The 18,903-nt window shown below is 35.9% G+C and overlaps 4 protein-coding genes across 8 annotated transcripts; 2 read left to right on the top strand and 2 right to left on the bottom strand.

Annotated features, from left to right (window-relative positions):
* Positions 1-313: 313 nt before the first annotated feature.
* LOC111790399 lies at positions 314-3,048 on the bottom strand. 2 transcript variants are annotated; one of them, XM_023671280.1, is made up of 2 exons: positions 2,164-3,048; positions 314-658 (listed from the first exon to the last, which is right to left on the bottom strand). In XM_023671280.1, the coding sequence occupies exon 1, from the start codon at positions 2,916-2,918 to the stop codon at positions 2,172-2,174; it is 747 nt and encodes a 248-aa protein (XP_023527048.1). In that variant the 5' UTR covers positions 2,919-3,048; the 3' UTR covers positions 314-658; positions 2,164-2,171. The 2 variants fall into 2 exon arrangements, 1 of the variants encoding a protein (XP_023527048.1); XR_002814473.1 differs by lacking the exon at positions 314-658 and adding an exon at positions 678-2,014 and having other exon boundaries at positions 2,119-3,048.
* Positions 3,049-3,625: 577 nt separating this feature from the next.
* Positions 3,626-6,593, bottom strand: LOC111791804 (protein CURVATURE THYLAKOID 1A, chloroplastic-like). Its single transcript, XM_023673287.1, has 5 exons — positions 6,307-6,593; positions 4,847-4,944; positions 4,589-4,696; positions 4,351-4,422; positions 3,626-3,921 (listed from the first exon to the last, which is right to left on the bottom strand). Exons 1-5 carry the CDS (start codon positions 6,452-6,454, stop codon positions 3,856-3,858), a joined length of 492 nt encoding a protein of 163 aa, XP_023529055.1. The 5' UTR covers positions 6,455-6,593; the 3' UTR covers positions 3,626-3,855.
* A 4,154-nt stretch (positions 6,594-10,747) lies between these two features.
* LOC111790882 (common plant regulatory factor 1-like) lies at positions 10,748-16,571 on the top strand. Of its 4 annotated transcripts, none has more exons than XM_023671990.1 (13): positions 10,748-10,911; positions 12,690-12,828; positions 12,945-13,007; positions 13,134-13,229; positions 13,332-13,409; positions 13,853-13,897; positions 14,062-14,222; positions 14,391-14,439; positions 14,541-14,589; positions 15,202-15,440; positions 15,581-15,658; positions 15,750-15,875; positions 15,975-16,571. In XM_023671990.1, the coding sequence occupies exons 2-13, from the start codon at positions 12,769-12,771 to the stop codon at positions 16,185-16,187; spliced, it is 1,257 nt and encodes a 418-aa protein (XP_023527758.1). In that variant the 5' UTR covers positions 10,748-10,911; positions 12,690-12,768; the 3' UTR covers positions 16,188-16,571. The 4 variants fall into 4 exon arrangements, with proteins under 4 accessions (XP_023527758.1, XP_023527757.1, XP_023527760.1 ...); XM_023671989.1 differs by having other exon boundaries at positions 14,059-14,222; XM_023671992.1 differs by lacking the exon at positions 13,853-13,897.
* A 531-nt stretch (positions 16,572-17,102) lies between these two features.
* Positions 17,103-18,808, top strand: LOC111790883 (common plant regulatory factor 1-like). Its single transcript, XM_023671994.1, has 4 exons — positions 17,103-17,677; positions 17,818-17,895; positions 17,987-18,112; positions 18,212-18,808. The coding sequence occupies exons 1-4, from the start codon at positions 17,384-17,386 to the stop codon at positions 18,422-18,424; spliced, it is 711 nt and encodes a 236-aa protein (XP_023527762.1). The 5' UTR covers positions 17,103-17,383; the 3' UTR covers positions 18,425-18,808.
* The last annotated feature ends 95 nt before the right edge of the window (positions 18,809-18,903 follow it).

Raw genomic sequence — 18,903 nt, 5'->3', positions numbered from 1 at the left:
CTTCTGTTTTTATTGTTATTACTACTACGACAATGGCATGAGCTGTTTTCTAGAACAGTGGTTAAGTTTGACATGCCTGATTTTATCCACTGTTAAAAAATGTTAAATATGAATATTATATATTTGGAAAGTATCATGGATGAAATCATGGATCAGGCATGTTAGAACAGAACTTCTGGTAGGAATGTTATCATGGATCATTCTACCAGAAGTTGGTTCACTGCACTAAGAAACAAATCATTCATTTGGTTATTGAAATTATGTCTTCATCATGTGTTGAAGACGTGTTAGTTTTCCTCCCTTTTACCTATACAGTAAACAAAGAAACAGGTAATATTACCATTTTAAAGTTATTTTCCAAACAATTTGTCCGACAATAGTCAACAGCTACTACTACAAATATTTTCCAAATTGTGATATTTTTAAAACTTATTTCTACGTAAAGCCTTCGAAATCGGTCCAGAAACATAAAACCAAAACCCCCAAAAAATTAATAACAATAAAGGAAGCATCTTTCTTCAAGAATTTGGATCAAAGAGCCTTGAAGTTGCAGGAGTCAAAAACTCGGGAGATTTTATTGTACCAGGCATCCAATGCTTCGTGGCTTTCTGGAAATGCAACCACAAACTTGGTTTTCATCTACTGCTCCAATTGTAATCTAATAGAATCAACGAAAAACAAGATTAATACCAAAGCGATAAGCAACCATAAATTTCATCGGTTATCAACCTCGAACAACCAAATATTATTATCACATCTCAAGATTCCCAGAGTGAAATAGTAGATGACAGAAGAAAACTGAAACAGATAAACATAAGGCCATAAGGAAAACCAGAAAGGCAGAGATTTTATCAAATAGTATAAACATAACCTATGGAGAATCATCAAAGCTAGAAAACATTAAGCAACCAGAACACATACACCAATTCTTTGGTATAAATCTAAGCCCTAAACCCTAAACCCTAAACATACACCAATTCTGATAGACAACTGCAACACTTCATATTCAAATTTGCATACTTATGAAAAATAAGGTAAAATGTCAGCATATTCACTTAGTTTGACTATTGGTCATCCTGGGAATATTTTCTCCATGTAGTGATAGCCAAAGGCACTATAAAAGTTCAAATTGTATGTTTCCTTCAGGTATGAAACCTATGCAGAGTGCCTGCTTCTCGGGTGGACTTCTGATACTGACCAAAACAAACCAACATAAATTAGACGAGTAATTATGAGGAAGAAAATGAAGATTCTCTAGGACAGGCAGAGCCTGCTCTAGCTTAATGAGATAATGGGACCTTGGTAATTGTTTTAACTTCGAAGCAAATGGTGGGAGGCAAAGGAAAAGACCTAACTTGAATTATACTCCTATATTATTTTAATTTTAAAAAGCATTATATGAGTTTCCCAGAAATATAAACTACAGAGGAATTCATAAAAAATGTCCTTGAGTTCAACAACAAATCACTTTCAGCTTCAGCTATTCCAAAGATATTGGGAAAATAGGATTGGATCCATCTGTAAGACAAATTGGTTCTCCTTAGCCAGGTACTTCATAAAACATGTTTTTGAGTTCTCAACAATGAGCCCCTTCTAGCTTCAGTTATTCCAAACCAAGATCATGGGAAAACAAGGTCAGATTTATCTAGAAGACAAATTGGTTCCTTGGCCAGGTACTTCATATAACAGGTTTTTGAGTTCTGAACAATGATCCCCTTTCCGCTTCAGTTATTCCAGGCCAAGATCGTGGGAAAACAGGGTTGGATTTATCTAGCAGATAAATTGGTTCCTTGTCCAGGTAATGACAAAAATCCTCCTCATAATGAAAAAATTGCACATGAGATTTCCCAAGAAGATGAGTGTGAGGAGCAGCGACTCCTCAGTTGAGGAGGCAGAAGCTCCCCTCATATAAAATGCTGGAATTGTTTCCTAAACAAGTAAAGGCTTCATAAATCAATTCTATGAGAGAAGTCAAGCCTAAAAATATCTATCAGACTAAGCATGGAATTTGAGACAAGAAAACCGCCAAAATGCATACTGCGTTAAGATAAGTATTTAACTGATAACTCCACCATTCAGATTTTGATTCAATAGGAATAACAAAGAGGCCAATCCACTGGATAAGTTTAGGAAATTAGAAGACAAGCAAAAGAAATCCCTGACCTCTCTGATCATCTAAGCTTCTCTTTCCCGCTACTCCTCTTCGCTACTTCGTTGATCTTTTCAATATAGCCTTCTATTGGAGGCGTCAATGTCGCCATGAATCGGTTCGCTGGGAACGGAGTCAAATCTGGGACCAATGCGGCAGCTTTCAAATGCTCTGGCAATGCTTCAATAGCATCTTTCTTCATCCGCAACAGCGTCGATTCAGCTGCCTGCCTTGCACGGTGCCGCCTCATCAACACCCGACTGTATTCCTTTGCAAGCCGCCGCCCATCTTCCACAGTCAATTCGTACTTCGGGATCTTATCTGCATCGACCACACCTAGCGTTATCAGATCCAACCCCATAGTTCCAATGATCGATGGAGAATCAGAGACGCCCAATTTCGATTTATCCATCTTCATCATCTCAATCTCGCGCTGGCGCTCTTTGCTGATGAGCCCCAGCTTCTCCCGCTCGGCCTCGCGTTCTCTGTCTTTGGGCTTCAGGAACCGCAAAGGCGTAGGAGCATTTAGACATTGGTCATAGAGCTTTTCCTGTTCGAGAGAGATTTTTCTTCCTCCTCCTCCTCCTCCACCCTTGGAAGAGGCGGCTCCACCTTTCTTGATGGTTATTTTGGAGCGCTTCAGCTGTTGCCCAGCTTTGATTTTTGATTTTCCTTTGGCAGTACCACTCACCCAGCACCTTTGAAGCAAATGGTGGCTGCCGGAATCTGCAGATGGCACCAGAGATTTCAATTTCGCGAAACGGATCATCTCTCAAACCTCCAAGCTTTAACCCTTTCTCACCAGCTTCAGCATAAAATCTAAAAACTCAGTCTAGGGTTTTTCATGAAACACAGTAACGCACTTGAAGAATGATGAAGCACGGCCCGCGAAAAATCAAGGCCCCTTCCGACTTTGGGTAGCTTTTTCTTTTTCTCTTTTATATAATAATAAAATATCATTTAAAACTTACATATTTTTAAAAAAATTTGTATATCCACTAAATACAATATTTAAAACTTAGGTTTAATTATATATAAAATTTTAATTTTATATTCGATATATAAATTAACTAATTAGCGTTTTTAAAATTTTCAAAAAAATCTCACCTCTAGTCGATGTTGTCTGTTTTAGCCTACCATCAACCTCATAGTTTTAAAACGGAGAGATTTCCACAACCCTTATAAGAAATACTTCATCCCCTCTCCAACCAACGTGGGATCTTACAATCCATCCCTTGGGGACTCGACGTCCTCGTTTCATATTGTCTGGTGTCTGACTTTGATACCATTTATAATGAGCTAAAACAAACCATATTTATTAACGGTGAACTTAGGATGTTACATGATCCATCTCAGGAAACTATAATATTGTAGGGACGGTAATATCCATTTAACCAAAAATGAGCGGAAAGCAAACTAAAAAAACTAACATGAACCAACCAATGAATTTCACCATTTTTGTTGTGAAGCAGGAAGGAAGTAAATTTGAGAAAGGGGGGTTGGTTTCCACTTTCCATGCAATGAACTTAACAGATCTTATTACACATACAATGAAAGGGAACATGAGTTACAGGGATCAAAGCAAAAACTATTCCACATTACATGATTTAGATTTATATTGCCTCTTCTAAACCAAAGAGAATCAAGTACAAAATGATAACAAGAGGAACAAACCATGTCGATCATGGCGCCCGACCACGTGCTACTTATTCTGTTCCAGCGATCTTCTTCTTCAATACTTCAATATCATCAGCTAGTTCCTTTCTGCTTGACTGAGGAAGGTAGGAAAATACCATACAAAAACACTTTTTCAGCTCATATCTAGTTGCAGTGCCAATCACGAACTAGAATTTCTATGGTTTTTTAGGACTCGAGATACAATTATGCTTCAGAACAGATTATTCCAGCCCGACCATCTCGTTAGAAACATGTAACTAGAGTTTCTAAGTTTTTAATCTCAAACAAAACTTAGAAACTATGCTGAAATTTCATGGAGAACACCACACTCCTAGTAGATATTGTCCGTTTTAAAATGCATCTGTTAGGGAGAGGTTTTCACACCCTTATAATAAATGATTTGTTCCCTTCTCCATCCGATGTGGGATCTAACAGTAAAACTTGAGAAAACAACGAGCATTCATTCAAGTCATGACAAATTGCAAACCTTTTTGAAACAAATCATAGTTCTCTTCTAAACTTACCTTGAAGAGTAGATATCGGTACACGAACCACCCCGTATATCCAAGTCCTACCAACTCCAGGATCTTCGGAAGCTGACGAGAACATGGACGGAGAGTAAGTGTCAAATGGCTTAACAAGGGGAAGAAACAAATTGGAAAGCAATATTTTGTAGATGATATAACAAGAGAGCATCAAGTAGCAACGGTGATGCCTGTCAGTGAATATTGAAGCAAAAGTTTGATGGAAGGAATCATATACCAATGGAACTGAGTTGATTGCACCAACAAGAATTGAAGAAAGCCAAACAGCAACGATCGCCCCGCCTCCGTAGAGGAGTACCGTCGATTTGTTCTCAAGGGCATCCCACTAGTAAACATTAGGATGAAATTATATCTTAGAGTCATCCACAGAGTCAGTATAACTAACAGAAACACCATAAAATGAATGATGAAATAAAACAGAACAATCCCAGAATTATGACAATAACCGGTGTTGCTATGTTTCATGTGGTTCTACCTTTTCTTTCAAGTCTGTAAAGAGCTCAGATGCATCAGCAGCAGATGATTCTTCTGAAGATGAAGCTCGGGTTTGAAGCAAAGACGATCTACGAGACTCTGTCACCAAATGGTAGGTTGGGAAAATCCAATAAAGTTCATCTAATTCACATTTTTCAGGAATAGCAATGAACAATGTAAAAGAATTTTCATTACACAAAAGGTGAACAGTGCTCTTAAACTAAGCCACACAAATCTAAGATATTGATGCATAAAGCTATGCATTTGCACATCAAAGATCTTATTCTAAATTCAAACATGGAAAGGTTTCTCTTGAAAGTAAGCATATTTATAGATGTATTGGTTTGAAAACTTTGCATATCTGACTTCTCGATGCTAATCACAGCACATTAATCCCCTTCTCCCCCGCTACAATGTACAATGCATTATTTGTTATATTTGTTGAGGATTGTAGGGGGAGGAGTTTCACACCGACTAATTAAGGGGTTGATCATGGGTTTATAAGTAAGGAATATATCTCCGGTAGTATAAGGCCTTTTGGGGAAACCAGAAGCAAAACCATGAGAGGTTATGCTCAAAGTGGACAACATCATACTATTGTGGAGGTCTGTGATTCCTAACATGGTATCAGAGCCATACCTTTAACTTAGTCATGTCAATAGAATCCTCAAATGTCGAAAATGTCAAACAAAGGAATTGTGAGCCTCAAAAGTGTAGTCAAAAGTGACTCAAGTGTAGAACAAATGGTGTACTTTGTTTGAGGGCTCTAGAGAAGGAGTCGAGCCTCGATTAGGGGAGGCGGTTCGAGGGCTCCATAGGCCTCAAGAGAGGCTCTATAGTGTACTTTGTTCGAGGGGAGGATTGTTGGGAGAGGAGTCCCACCTTGGTTAATTATGAGATTTTGATCATGGGTTTATAAGTAAGAAATACATCTCCACGGGTATGAGGGCTTTTGGGGAAACCAAAACAAAGTCACGAGAGCTTATGCTCAAAATGGACAATATTATATCATTGTGTGGAGTCATGGTTCCTAATAGGATTACCGGCAAACTCAACGCGTCCAATCTTGTAGGAGTTGAGTTGTGAGAACTGAATGAAGTATAAAACTAAATGAACTTCTGGCTCAAATCACAAGAACAACAATTAAGTATTTTACATCTAACACAATGACGGTACAGTGTATGCTTCCGTTCACCGCTGGGTCACAAAATGAAACGTAATGTATTTTGGAAACCCAACGAGCAGTAACTACTCGGTTGAATATCAGTTCGCTAGGAAGTTTTCTTCATGACAATATGAAAATGCTCGACCGGTTAAGAATCAACTAAGAGGATACCGGAAGTAACAAAGCAAATCGAGAAATGAAACATCAGAAATTAAACATACTGTAGTTTTCAAGTCCTACAAGATGTTCGACGAAATGCCCCAAAGAAAATTAATGGGATATTACGAGAAAGTTACCTAAGGAGAATTTGAGAGAAGTGGGGAAAGACGGGGAGCCGAGTCGAGGGGGGAGGAGCGGCAAGGCGGAGCGGCGAGTGGGTTGAAAAGCAGTCAGAGAAGGTCTCAGAACGGCGGTGGCCGCTGTGGGGGAGGCCGTGGCTGCCATTTCTTTACAGAGAGTTCGATCAAATGAAGAATCGGCGCCGGAAAGAGAGAGCAATCCTCAATCAAATGGCCGTCGATGACCTGCTGACTGGTTTTTGCATAGATTTTTTGTTGTCGCCATTTTCTATGTTCAGAAATGGCTTGCTTATCCGTGATCACATTTTGGGAAGACGGCCTCTGGTATCGACACGTGGCGAGGTCATTCGTTGTGATTGGTCGGCTCCCTATCTGAAATCCTTAGTTTGAGGACTTAATTTTCACCCCGCCGTATGCCCCTCCAAATAAATATTTATACTCAAATCAACTATTTATTTAAAAATAATAATATATATATATATTCTATAATAAAATAAAACATTTGAGTTATTTATTTATTTATTTTTATTTCACCTCTTTTATTCCACCTGTAACAGAGCTATTCAAAGTTATATTTGGGCCGACTTGATCCAATGGATAGGCCCATTTACTTATGACAGGCCTAACCTTCTCGACGAAGCCCACTTCCTTTTAAAATAAAAAACCACAGAACTTTTCTTTTTGTTCTTTATACAATTTTTAATTTATATAAATAAAATATTAGAAGATGGACAAAACTTTAAATTAGTCACTAAATACGACAGGTTACAGGGCAAGTATAGTTGGATAGTTAAGATAACAGTAATATTTCCCGAATTTCAAATACACCTCTAAACTTTAACATAATTAATAAAACATTCACATTATCGAGCATGTTCATAAGTAATGGTAGACGTTAAGATTAAAAAAAAAGACACTCCCAAGTATTGAATAAGTTCAAATCAGTACCGATCTAAATTTAAAAGTTTATTTTCCAAGTCCACCACTAGTAGATATTGTTCGGTCTGACTCGTTACGTATCGCCTGAGCTTTACAATTTTAAAATGAGAAAAAGTTTCTATATCCTTATAAATAATGTTTTGTTTTCCAATGCAACTGACCGATATAAGATATTACAAAAACATATATAATTATCTACGTGGTCCCAAAACCAAAATACATAATAAAAATTCTTACATAAAAGATTTTATAAATATAAAAAAAGTTTGATAAAAGAAATATCATATTCGATAATGAGACTCTCCTTTAAAAAGTAACCGTAAAATGAAGTACAATATTCGATATAATTCAGTTAAATAAATATATTCATAATAAAGATGTTGCTGCCACGTAAGATCCACTCACTGCTCCCGTGTCGGTTTATGTTACAGCCGTGAAGCACGCGCGACCGTCGATTTTATGCCACCCAATCAACGGTCAATTATATTAGGTTTCTTTAACGATGCTTTTCTATTATCTCTTTTCCACGCATGCGTTGCGTCAGAAGCCTACATTGCCACGTAAGGCCGTGCAATGAACCTTTGGTAAGTGACAACTAATATTATTTTAATATTATCCTCTTTTCTTTCCAACTCTTTGCGTGATTTTAATTGGTACACGCAAAAGGTGGGTTTTCCTTTTTAACCGCATTCGTGGATGATTTTTTTTATTTTTATTTTTATTCATAGGGTTGTTTATTTATTATTTTTATTAAATTCCCTCGCTAATTAAGAATATAATTCATAGGAATAATATTAAGATATAATATTTTAAAAATATATTATTTATGAAATATATCTTAAATATTATATATTAATATTCTTGCCTTATATTTAATTTATAGTATATTTTATTTTATTCTTAATATTTAATTAATTTATATTTTCATCACACACTTTTTTTTTTCTTTCAATTCTATTTCTATTTCTCATTATTAACAGACAAATCTTCATTATTTTACTGGCATCTTTTATTGTGTTTACTTTAATCCCAGTTCTTCTTTTAATTTTTTTTTCTGAAAATTAATTTATAAAGTCACTAAATTTTAAAAATATAAATGGATTATTATAAGTTTATTTAAATTTTAAGAAACATGCAACAAAACAGCCGAAGTCATTGATAAACAAATATNAAATAGTTAAAAAAAAAATAGGTTTGAAAAAAAAAAAAAAAAAACTTGTCATTGTCGAAGAATCTTAAATTTAAACATATTATTTTGCGTGGAAGACAAATTCTAGGCGACCATTCAAATTTGTTGACTCGAAAAAAAATGCAAGTCAGAAAAAAAAATACATCAAAGCTTAGACTTATTATTTATTCAAATAATTGCAATTTTCTTTAGGTATATTTAATGAACAAACATACGTTTTTAATTATCCTTTAGAGCTATTTATTAATTTTTGGTATTGGCACGTAGTTCTTATATTAAGACTTATGGTTTTAATTTTTTTAATTTTAGTAAAAAAAAAAAAATGTGCTCTCAACTGAAAAATGACAAAAAAAGAAAATAAATAAATAAAATAAAGTGTTTCTTATTTAAAATAATGTAAAATTAATCAAAATTTAACATTTTCGACCATAAAATATGTTTCTTCCTCCCATTTGGCATTTTGAAGACGAAAGCCGGGCGAAGAATTAAACCGAGGGCCCAAGCGCAATAATGGGCGATGGGCAGCGCATCCCACGTGGCAGTAGGAGGGGCTGTTGGTGGGATTTTTTATTTATTTTTATTTCATTTTTAAAAAAAATATCGCTACAAAAGTTTGAGCGTGACGGTGAGCTGGCTACGCTACCGTAGGCCCCATGTGGTTGTGCTGGGGACACGTCACTCAGGACCACGTACAATCGGCCCCCTTCTTTCCAGTGGGGACCACCTCCAAGTACGCGTTCACTTCCATTTCCCTGACACCTGCTTGGGTGGCGTCGATTCCCTCCACCGCATCACATTCTCCGTGGCACACTCCTCACCCTCCGATTCTCTCCATCTCCTCCCCCCAATTATTTTGACTTAATTGTTTGTGGCCCCATTTCAAATTTCTTTTTAAATAAATTGCAAAAATACCCTTCACCATTGTTACAATTCCACTTTCAAATTTTAACATCAGTTTGCCCCTTAAACTTTTTGATTATTACAATTTAACCCTCAAAAGATCGATAATTACATGCGAGTATATTATCAACAAAAACCCTAATACATCACAGATTTATGGTCCTAGAGCTAAATTGTGACATACATGAGGATGTGATTGTAAATATAAAAATCATATAGGTTGATTTTTATATTTCTTTTTAAGAAAAGTGTGGGGCCGGGTGTATACGTGTGGCTACTGTGAGGTGACTTGGAAAAGCGTATAGGATTCGGAGATGGTGAATAGACGGTCAGGATTTTGAGATTTTCCAGATAACTCGACAGAGTGCGCCAGACAGGGAGTGCTGCTATCCGCGTCGGATTGAGTGGCCCTCACCCTACCCTCTTCAAACACAATTACATTTCTACCCTTCCTCTTTTCTTCAAATCTCTTTTCTACCCCTCCTTCCCCATTTTCCACCTTTGCCCCCATAACTTGTCCTATATTACAAAGGATCGTCTACTAATTATTCAAAAAGAAATTGTTTTCCTCCCCGAAATTAATTAATTTATTGTTGGCCAATCATTTAATTTCTTTTGGAATAATTGTTTTTTTTTCTAAATATATATTTTTAAGATGTCGACTAAATGTGAATTATCATTAATATAATTTTGGAAGCCCTCTCCTAAGCCTACAAATATAAAAATTAACTTATAATTGGAATTTTGAAAGTTTATTCCAAAAAATAATTAAAAAAAAAAATACAAACCAAAATAGGTGAAATTACATTTAGAATTAAGAGGAAACTTTTAAACATTTTTTAATAAAAAAAATGAAGGTATTTTCCAGGTGGGAGTTGCTGTAAGTAGCCAATAAAATCAAACCACGTGTTCAACGCTTGAATAAAAAAATAAAAAGTAATGAAAAATCAAAATCCAATCACGTCAAAATATCTAAAACACCCTTTTCTCAAAGTCTGTTTAGAAGAGTAAACAAAACGATTTGGACCGTTGGATGAGTGGCCGATGGTGGACTCCAAGGGTCTTTGTTGGAGCAAACGTGGAGCTGTTATTTTAATGATTATTAATTAATTAATAAATTATCTTTAGCGACCACGTCAGCCGGAATGGGCCGGGCCGGGGTCCGTGTCCAGCGAGACGACTAGATCGAATCTTGAATGGACAAGTTTACGGAGGAGGTGATGTCAGAATAAAAAATTTAAAAAAAATCGGGTACGCGAATCTCGAGGGGCCAGCTCATCAACCACCATAGCCCACCACCCCCGTATATACGGTATACGTATACATTTTCTATTTATCGGACACGTGTATGGTGACGTGGATGGTGCCTTGGCGCTCCCTTTCTCATTCTCATTCCCCGCCTCCCCTCTTCTCTCCTCTCCCTTCACCACTCTCATTCTCTATTTCTCTCTCCCTTGTTTTTTCTCTGCGAGAAAACGTTTTCCCCTTTCGAAGACCTTTTTCTTCTTTCCCGAGAGATAATGCAGAGGATACAAGCTGCGGTTTTCGCCATCGAAGTTAATTGAAGCTAACTGGTATGGAGTTTTCTCTTTCATTTTTTCTTTTTCGTTTTCTGTTTATGATTCTTTTATTATTATTGTTGTTGTTGTTTAATGGTTTATGAAGCTTGCATAATAGTTATAGAACTAAAGCTATGTTTAAATTTTCATCTTCTTTGAAGAAATTTGATGAGGAGAATTGAATTCTTGTGCATTTACTGCACTTTTTTTTGTTTTAAATTTTTTTTAGAGCTCTGTTTGCTTGTCTAGAGAACAGAGAACGGTGAGGTTTAATTCTGGATTTTTGAAGTCTGAATTTGATTGTTGTAGTATTGTAGTTTGTTGCTTAGAGAAAGCTGAGAACAATGAACTTTGATTGTAAAACTGCAAATAAATTTTGTTTTCTGTTAGTAGGCGTTGGGAATTTAAACTTCGGACTTCTCCTTCTTCATCTCTAACCGAAATCCCGAAGATAGGAGTTTGTTTCAGCTGGATCTTTGTAATTACTCTTCGTCAGTTCTTCGTTGCTGAATCCCTCTGTATTTTCTTGGTCGGGACATGTGCTCTTTTCATTCGGTTTCTGCATTTTTATGACGATGGAGGAAACAAAATTAGTTGAAAGAAGAGAATTCGGAGTGTAAATTTTATTAAAATCAAACTGCCATGGTTCCAGGTTATTAATTAGTCGAACGAATCAGGGGTCTTCCTAATTGTAAAAATTTGCATACAGAATTGAGCTTCTTGCCCCCTTTTCTTTCTTCTCTGTCTCGTTGTATCAATTTTCTATGGAGGTGTATTTTAAGTCATTTGAGCATCAGAAAATTTACTTTTTCAGTTCGAATTGGAGATAATCAAGGGAGCCCTTCTTTGTTGGAATTCCATAAATGTCCTCTTGTGAATTTGTTTTCCTAATAGGGCCGTTTCCTTTCTCTGTATGCGCACTTTTGTGTTTACAGATGGATAGATACTTCCGTTTTCCCCCTTTCCGCAGATGTGATATTTTTACAACTTTATTGTTTGTTTTTTCTTTTTTCTTTTTTGTTAAAAAAAATTAAAATAAATGTTTAACCTGTTGTTCTTAACAATTGCTGGAATCAAGTTTTCTTATTAAAGTCCCCTTATGGACAAAGTGTTTGGGGTTGCTTTGAATGTTAGCTACTCTCTGTTCTGTGATATTAAAAATACAAGATAAGAAAAACAAGGGACAGTTTAGGACTGTCAGATGTATTTTTAAATAATGAGACTTCAAGATGTAATTTGGAAAATTAAGGACATGACCCAGACACGAGCTATTAAATAAAGAAGAAGGCCTAGTTGAGTTTCAAATCCTTTTAGTATCCTAAAACACCCATATATGTTAGGTTGTAGAGAGGCATACGCTATTTTAGAAATTTCAGTTATGAAAGCTTAACTTGAATTCAACTTTTTTCATTCGATTTAAGTTTTCGTTTGAAGTTCATACATAACACACTTTGCCAATCAGAGTTAGTTTATTTTCTCACGTCTTTCTTTTTCCTTGAAATGGGTTTTAGCAAACAATAATTAAAATACANTTTTTTTTTTTTTTTTTTTTTTTTTTTTTTTTTTTTTTTTTTTTTTAATAAATTCTAAAATCCTTCTCCTTATAGGATTATTCTAAAACGTATTTACCTTTTCTTCAAGATTATTCTAAAACGTATTTACCTTTTCTTCAAGATTATTCAAACAGCTAATGATATCTGCACAGTATTTTCATTAATTTTCTAAAATTTACATGCTTGATGTTGGATTTTTTTTCCTTGCTTCCCTAATGTTTGCATGGCTCATCTATTCAGCCCAGCTGATCATAATCTGTGCCAAAGGCCTGTCATATCAACAGCCAGTCAAGTGTCCAGTTTGAGCTTTATCTGTATCATGGGAACCAGTGAAGACGCAAAGTCTGTGAAGACTGAAAAACAATCTTCACCAGCGCCGGTATGGTGATTAGTGATTATTTATTGAGAGGGAGCAAGGCTTACATGTTTTGAGTTGTTTGTGACTCGGAGAACGATTTAATTAGTTTGTCTGAACTGATTTCTCTCTATGGACAGGATCAGAATTGTGTGTCGAATTCTGCCAGTATTCATGTATTTCCTGATTGGGCAGCCATGCAGGTTTAGTTCGTCCACCCCCACCTGTATTATGCCCATTTGTTTGAAATAATCACTTAACATGTTATTTTATAAGATTATAATGGCTAGATTGTTATAGCTAATTGAAGGGATTTTGTACCTTTTCAGGCATATTATGGTCCTAGAGTTGCAGTTCCACCATACTACAATTCTGCTGTGGCTTCAGGTCATGCTCCTCACCCTTATATGTGGGGCCCACCACAGGTAGTTATTAACTATTGGAGAGCTTAAATGATGAAGCTTTTGCTATCAAATTATGCTTGGGGAAAGGGCTCTGTTTGATCGAAAGTTAATTCATTTTTCCAGATGATTCCTCCATATGGTACTCCTTACGCAGCAATCTATTCTCATGGAGGTGTTTATGCACATCCTGCAGTTTCAATGGTAAGCTTGCATTTTTGTTTTCTTGTGCACGATTTTGTCATCATGGCCCATAATTAAGATTGCTTTTTCACTTGGGATACATCTTCAGAGCACACTATTATTAACCTTTGTCAGTTTTCTTTTGAATAAAACGAAACAGAACTTCGAGAAGTAATGTAGTTTTTGTCTTTTTCTGCCTTGCTAAAATTCTTATCTAGAAATTTTGGCTCTATCTTCATTCAAACCAGCATTCTTGATTTTTGTCAATTATCTCTGGATAAGTTTCATGTTTGGCGATCTTAACTCAATCATAGATGGGTTATCTATAGCATCCCATTGCAAATTGGATTTTCTTCTGCAGATTAAAATTAAGCAGTTTGTTATTATGAGGATGAAACACTTATTATTTTCTGCAAATCTTTGAGCATTTCCAGGCTAATTCTATGATTATAATATTAATCCAGGGACCACAGTCACATGGCCCTGGTGGTGTTCCTTCATCACCTGCTGTAAGTGAAGCCTTCATGCTGGGATTTGTATTTCGGTTGTTGAAATCTTAGAATTTTGATGTGTAAATATTATGCTAAAGTATATAATGGAGGTGAAGAATGTACTAGCTGTTTAAGCCTCCAAGAACAAATAATAACAAAAAGTTCATTGGTGCTCATAGCAGGCCGTGACTCCTTTGAGCATTGAAACTCCTTCTAAGGTGTCTGGAAGTAGTAGTCAAGGTTTAATGAAGAAATTGAAAGGTTTCGATGGCCTGGCTATGTCCATAGGCAATGTTAGCACTGAGAGTGCTGCTGGGGGAGTTGAGCATGGACCATCGGAGAGGTTAACCAAATTTACCTAGCTGTCATTTTCTAATTTCCTGTAGAGAATTTATTGTTCAAACTCAAAGTGATTTTTTAAAAAAAAAAAAAAAAATTGCGTCACATTTTCTTACTTGTATTTATCTCGTGACTTACCTAACTTATAATTTTTTTTCTGTCATGTTAACAGTATGGAAACTGAAGGTTCCAGTGATGGAAGTGATGGAACTACTGCTGGGGTAAGATTTCACAGCTAGAGAAAGTTCTTGGTTCACCTAAGCTAACACCTTATTGCTTCATCTTTAATTACTTGGTAATGAATCTTTATTATTATGTTCAGGCAAATCAAACCAAAAGGAAACGAAGCCGTGAGGGAACACCTATCACTGGTATGACTCCAACACCAATTATTTTCCTTTCATAACATATTGTGTTGGCCAATGATCTTTACTTCCCTTTTTTATTAAACTGTTTTTTTTTTTTTTGTGTGTTTAACCAACATGAATAGTCATTGTTTGTGATAATTTAATTTTTCCCTTTTGTTAGCTATGATGATGCACTATGTACATCTTAGAGATATTAGTCTTGAATCTCTTCTGAATTATAGACTTAGAAGTTAATGAAGAACTTCACGTTAGTTAAAAAAAAAAAAAAAAAATCAGAATCATTAAAGAGAGAGAGGATGCCTTATTGCTTTTGTGCATGACCTACCCTTTGTTGACATGTAAGTTCTAAAGTCTACAATCCCCTTAAGTCGCATGAAGTTGTAAGACTATCTTGGTTTGTTTCCATGACACCAAAAAATAAAGCTTGTATGATGTTACGCTAACCTTGAAGTGCACTTCAAATTAATCACATACAGATTCATAATTTCTGAATAATCTGCTAATTTTCATGATTATGCCAAGGAGTGCTGGACAATGTATCATTCAATTATAATCCTCGGATGCTTGATAATCATATGTATGAGGTCTTGATTTCCTCATTCTCTCATATTTCAGGTAAGGATGCAAAAATTGAGCCACAGGCAAGTCCAGTTACTGCTGCTGAAATTAATGAAAGCCCTAGCAAGTTATTGGGCACAACCAAAGCAGCTGATGCGACTGGAAAACTTGGATCTGTGATTTCCCCTGGAATGTCTACAGCATTGGAACTGAGGAATCCTTCTAGTATAAACGCGATGACAAGTCCGACTAGCATTCCACCTTGTTCAGTATTGCCTTCTGAAGTCTGGCTCCAGGTTTACATTTGGAAATGCCTCTCTAATTATTCCAATACATTGGCATATGTTTCCTGATATAATTTGGGTCATTTAACTTTAGTTATGCATGGTCTCATTTGAACAGTGCTTAATTTTATGTCTTTTCATATTCTGCCCAGAATGAAAAAGAACTGAAACGGGAAAGGAGAAAACAGTCAAATAGAGAATCCGCTAGGAGGTCAAGGTTGAGGAAGCAGGTAGAGTGGAACTTAAAAGAAACGTTTCATTTTTTTTTCTCCGCCTGTCATTTTATTTGAAGCTAATATAATTTATTGGTGTTGTCATCAGGCTGAGGCAGAAGAACTAGCTCATAAAGTTGATTCACTGACTGCGGAGAATGTTGCTATTCGATCTGAAATAAAAAGATTGTCGGAGAACTCTGAGAAAATTAAGAAAGAAAACGCTACATTGATGGTGGGATGCCCTCTTTGATTGATGTACTCTTCAGTTTTTTCCTCATCAGAAACAAATCTATAGAATTCTAACAAAATAAAACTGCCTCGAACTTGACAGATAAAGCTTAAAAGCGCTCAATCAGGACGATCCGAAGCTTTAGACATGAATGAAAAGAGGATGCAACAGCCTGTAAGCACAGAAATCAAAGGACCTGTGAATAAAAGCATTAAAGAAGAGAGTAACATCTGCAAGAAAAACTCGAGTTCGGGTGCAAAACTGTGCCAGCTCTTGGACACGAGTTCAAGGGCGGACGCAGTCGCTGCTAGCTAAAAAGAACCAGTTTAGTTGCAGTTTCTTTTTCATGTGGTTTTGGCATATTACAAGCCCAAAATTACTGCTAACAAAAAAGAAAAAAAAAATTACAAAGAATGAGAACAGCTGAATAGGATGGTCTGTGAGGATGGGCAGACTCTAATTTTAATGGTTAGTTTCTGAAATAGTTTGTATTATTATGTGTAACTATAAATGAATATTGGGGTTGGCAAGCAACTGCTACTGCAATGCAGTGAACAATTTGATGTAATCGTTAGGGATTAGAGATTTTTAGCTTTAGATCTCTATGCGCACCTCGTGCTAGGTGATATCATCAATTGCTGGGTTCAAGCTGAACCCTTTTATGTATTGTCAATGAAAATTTCCATATTTTCTACCCTATTAGTTTCCTCCATCAATTTTGAAGTTTTTTATCCATTAATTAAACCCTACTGCTTCTCCCAATTCGACCCACCAGGTTTCTTATAATAGATCTTTAGACTTACTCGATATTATTTGAAGTTTACAAATTTATTCGACATTATTTAAAGTTTGAATATAAAGTTGAAAGTTTATTATACCATAAACACTCAATTCAATACTATAATTGGCTCTAAATGAATTAGTTCAACCGATTATAACATATGTTTCAACAAAGACATCAACCGATTATAACATATGTTTCAACAAAGAATTCGTGCCAACATGAACCTAATTAAGCGGGTTAGACAAGTCTACTTAGTCTGGAGATNTGTGTGTTTAACCAACATGAATAGTCATTGTTTGTGATAATTTAATTTTTCCCTTTTGTTAGCTATGATGATGCACTATGTACATCTTAGAGATATTAGTCTTGAATCTCTTCTGAATTATAGACTTAGAAGTTAATGAAGAACTTCACGTTAGTTAAAAAAAAAAAAAAAAAATCAGAATCATTAAAGAGAGAGAGGATGCCTTATTGCTTTTGTGCATGACCTACCCTTTGTTGACATGTAAGTTCTAAAGTCTACAATCCCCTTAAGTCGCATGAAGTTGTAAGACTATCTTGGTTTGTTTCCATGACACCAAAAAATAAAGCTTGTATGATGTTACGCTAACCTTGAAGTGCACTTCAAATTAATCACATACAGATTCATAATTTCTGAATAATCTGCTAATTTTCATGATTATGCCAAGGAGTGCTGGACAATGTATCATTCAATTATAATCCTCGGATGCTTGATAATCATATGTATGAGGTCTTGATTTCCTCATTCTCTCATATTTCAGGTAAGGATGCAAAAATTGAGCCACAGGCAAGTCCAGTTACTGCTGCTGAAATTAATGAAAGCCCTAGCAAGTTATTGGGCACAACCAAAGCAGCTGATGCGACTGGAAAACTTGGATCTGTGATTTCCCCTGGAATGTCTACAGCATTGGAACTGAGGAATCCTTCTAGTATAAACGCGATGACAAGTCCGACTAGCATTCCACCTTGTTCAGTATTGCCTTCTGAAGTCTGGCTCCAGGTTTACATTTGGAAATGCCTCTCTAATTATTCCAATACATTGGCATATGTTTCCTGATATAATTTGGGTCATTTAACTTTAGTTATGCATGGTCTCATTTGAACAGTGCTTAATTTTATGTCTTTTCATATTCTGCCCAGAATGAAAAAGAACTGAAACGGGAAAGGAGAAAACAGTCAAATAGAGAATCCGCTAGGAGGTCAAGGTTGAGGAAGCAGGTAGAGTGGAACTTAAAAGAAACGTTTCATTTTTTTTTCTCCGCCTGTCATTTTATTTGAAGCTAATATAATTTATTGGTGTTGTCATCAGGCTGAGGCAGAAGAACTAGCTCATAAAGTTGATTCACTGACTGCGGAGAATGTTGCTATTCGATCTGAAATAAAAAGATTGTCGGAGAACTCTGAGAAAATTAAGAAAGAAAACGCTACATTGATGGTGGGATGCCCTCTTTGATTGATGTACTCTTCAGTTTTTTCCTCATCAGAAACAAATCTATAGAATTCTAACAAAATAAAACTGCCTCGAACTTGACAGATAAAGCTTAAAAGCGCTCAATCAGGACGATCCGAAGCTTTAGACATGAATGAAAAGAGGATGCAACAGCCTGTAAGCACAGAAATCAAAGGACCTGTGAATAAAAGCATTAAAGAAGAGAGTAACATCTGCAAGAAAAACTCGAGTTCGGGTGCAAAACTGTGCCAGCTCTTGGACACGAGTTCAAGGGCGGACGCAGTCGCTGCTAGCTAAAAAGAACCAGTTTAGTTGCAGTTTCTTTTTCATGTGGTTTTGGCATATTACAAGCCCAAAATTACTGCTAACAAAAAAGAAAAAAAAAATTACAAAGAATGAGAACAGCTGAATAGGATGGTCTGTGAGGATGGGCAGACTCTAATTTTAATGGTTAGTTTCTGAAATAGTTTGTATTATTATGTGTAACTATAAATGAATATTGGGGTTGGCAAGCAACTGCTACTGCAATGCAGTGAACAATTTGATGTAATCGTTAGGGATTAGAGATTTTTAGCTTTAGATCTCTATGCGCACCTCGTGCTAGGTGATATCATCAATTGCTGGGTTCAAGCTGAACCCTTTTATGTATTGTCAATGAAAATTTCCATATTTTCTACCCTATTAGTTTCCTCCATCAATTTTGAAGTTTTTTATCCATTAATTAAACCCTACTGCTTCTCCCAATTCGACCCACCAGGTTTCTTATAATAGATCTT

This window comes from Cucurbita pepo, chromosome LG03 (assembly GCF_002806865.2).
Source record: "Cucurbita pepo subsp. pepo cultivar mu-cu-16 chromosome LG03, ASM280686v2, whole genome shotgun sequence".
Classification (NCBI taxonomy): Eukaryota; Viridiplantae; Streptophyta; class Magnoliopsida; order Cucurbitales; family Cucurbitaceae; genus Cucurbita; species Cucurbita pepo.
Note: the sequence above shows the minus strand (reverse complement) of the source record. Positions and strands in the feature narration are given on the sequence as shown.

Excerpts from the sequence above, each read along its gene's own strand:
- LOC111790883 (XM_023671994.1), top strand. The coding sequence starts at position 17,384 with ATGCTTGATAATCATATGTATGAGGTCTTGATTTCCTCATTCTCTCAT. Across the intron at positions 17,678-17,817 it reads CTTCTGAAGTCTGGCTCCAG|AATGAAAAAGAACTGAAACG; the intron begins GTTTACATTTGG and ends TATTCTGCCCAG. Across the intron at positions 18,113-18,211 it reads AAGAAAACGCTACATTGATG|ATAAAGCTTAAAAGCGCTCA; the intron begins GTGGGATGCCCT and ends CGAACTTGACAG.
- LOC111791804 (XM_023673287.1), bottom strand. The coding sequence starts at position 6,454 with ATGGCAGCCACGGCCTCCCCCACAGCGGCCACCGCCGTTCTGAGACCT. Across the intron at positions 4,945-6,306 it reads TTCTCTCAAATTCTCCTTAG|AGTCTCGTAGATCGTCTTTG; the intron begins GTAACTTTCTCG and ends ATTTGGTGACAG. Across the intron at positions 3,922-4,350 it reads ACCGATATCTACTCTTCAAG|TCAAGCAGAAAGGAACTAGC; the intron begins GTAAGTTTAGAA and ends TACCTTCCTCAG.
- LOC111790882 (XM_023671989.1), top strand. The coding sequence starts at position 12,769 with ATGGGAACCAGTGAAGACGCAAAGTCTGTGAAGACTGAAAAACAATCT. Across the intron at positions 13,898-14,058 it reads GTGTTCCTTCATCACCTGCT|CAGGCCGTGACTCCTTTGAG; the intron begins GTAAGTGAAGCC and ends TGGTGCTCATAG. Across the intron at positions 15,659-15,749 it reads GGTCAAGGTTGAGGAAGCAG|GCTGAGGCAGAAGAACTAGC; the intron begins GTAGAGTGGAAC and ends TGTTGTCATCAG.
- LOC111790399 (XM_023671280.1), bottom strand. The coding sequence starts at position 2,918 with ATGATCCGTTTCGCGAAATTGAAATCTCTGGTGCCATCTGCAGATTCC.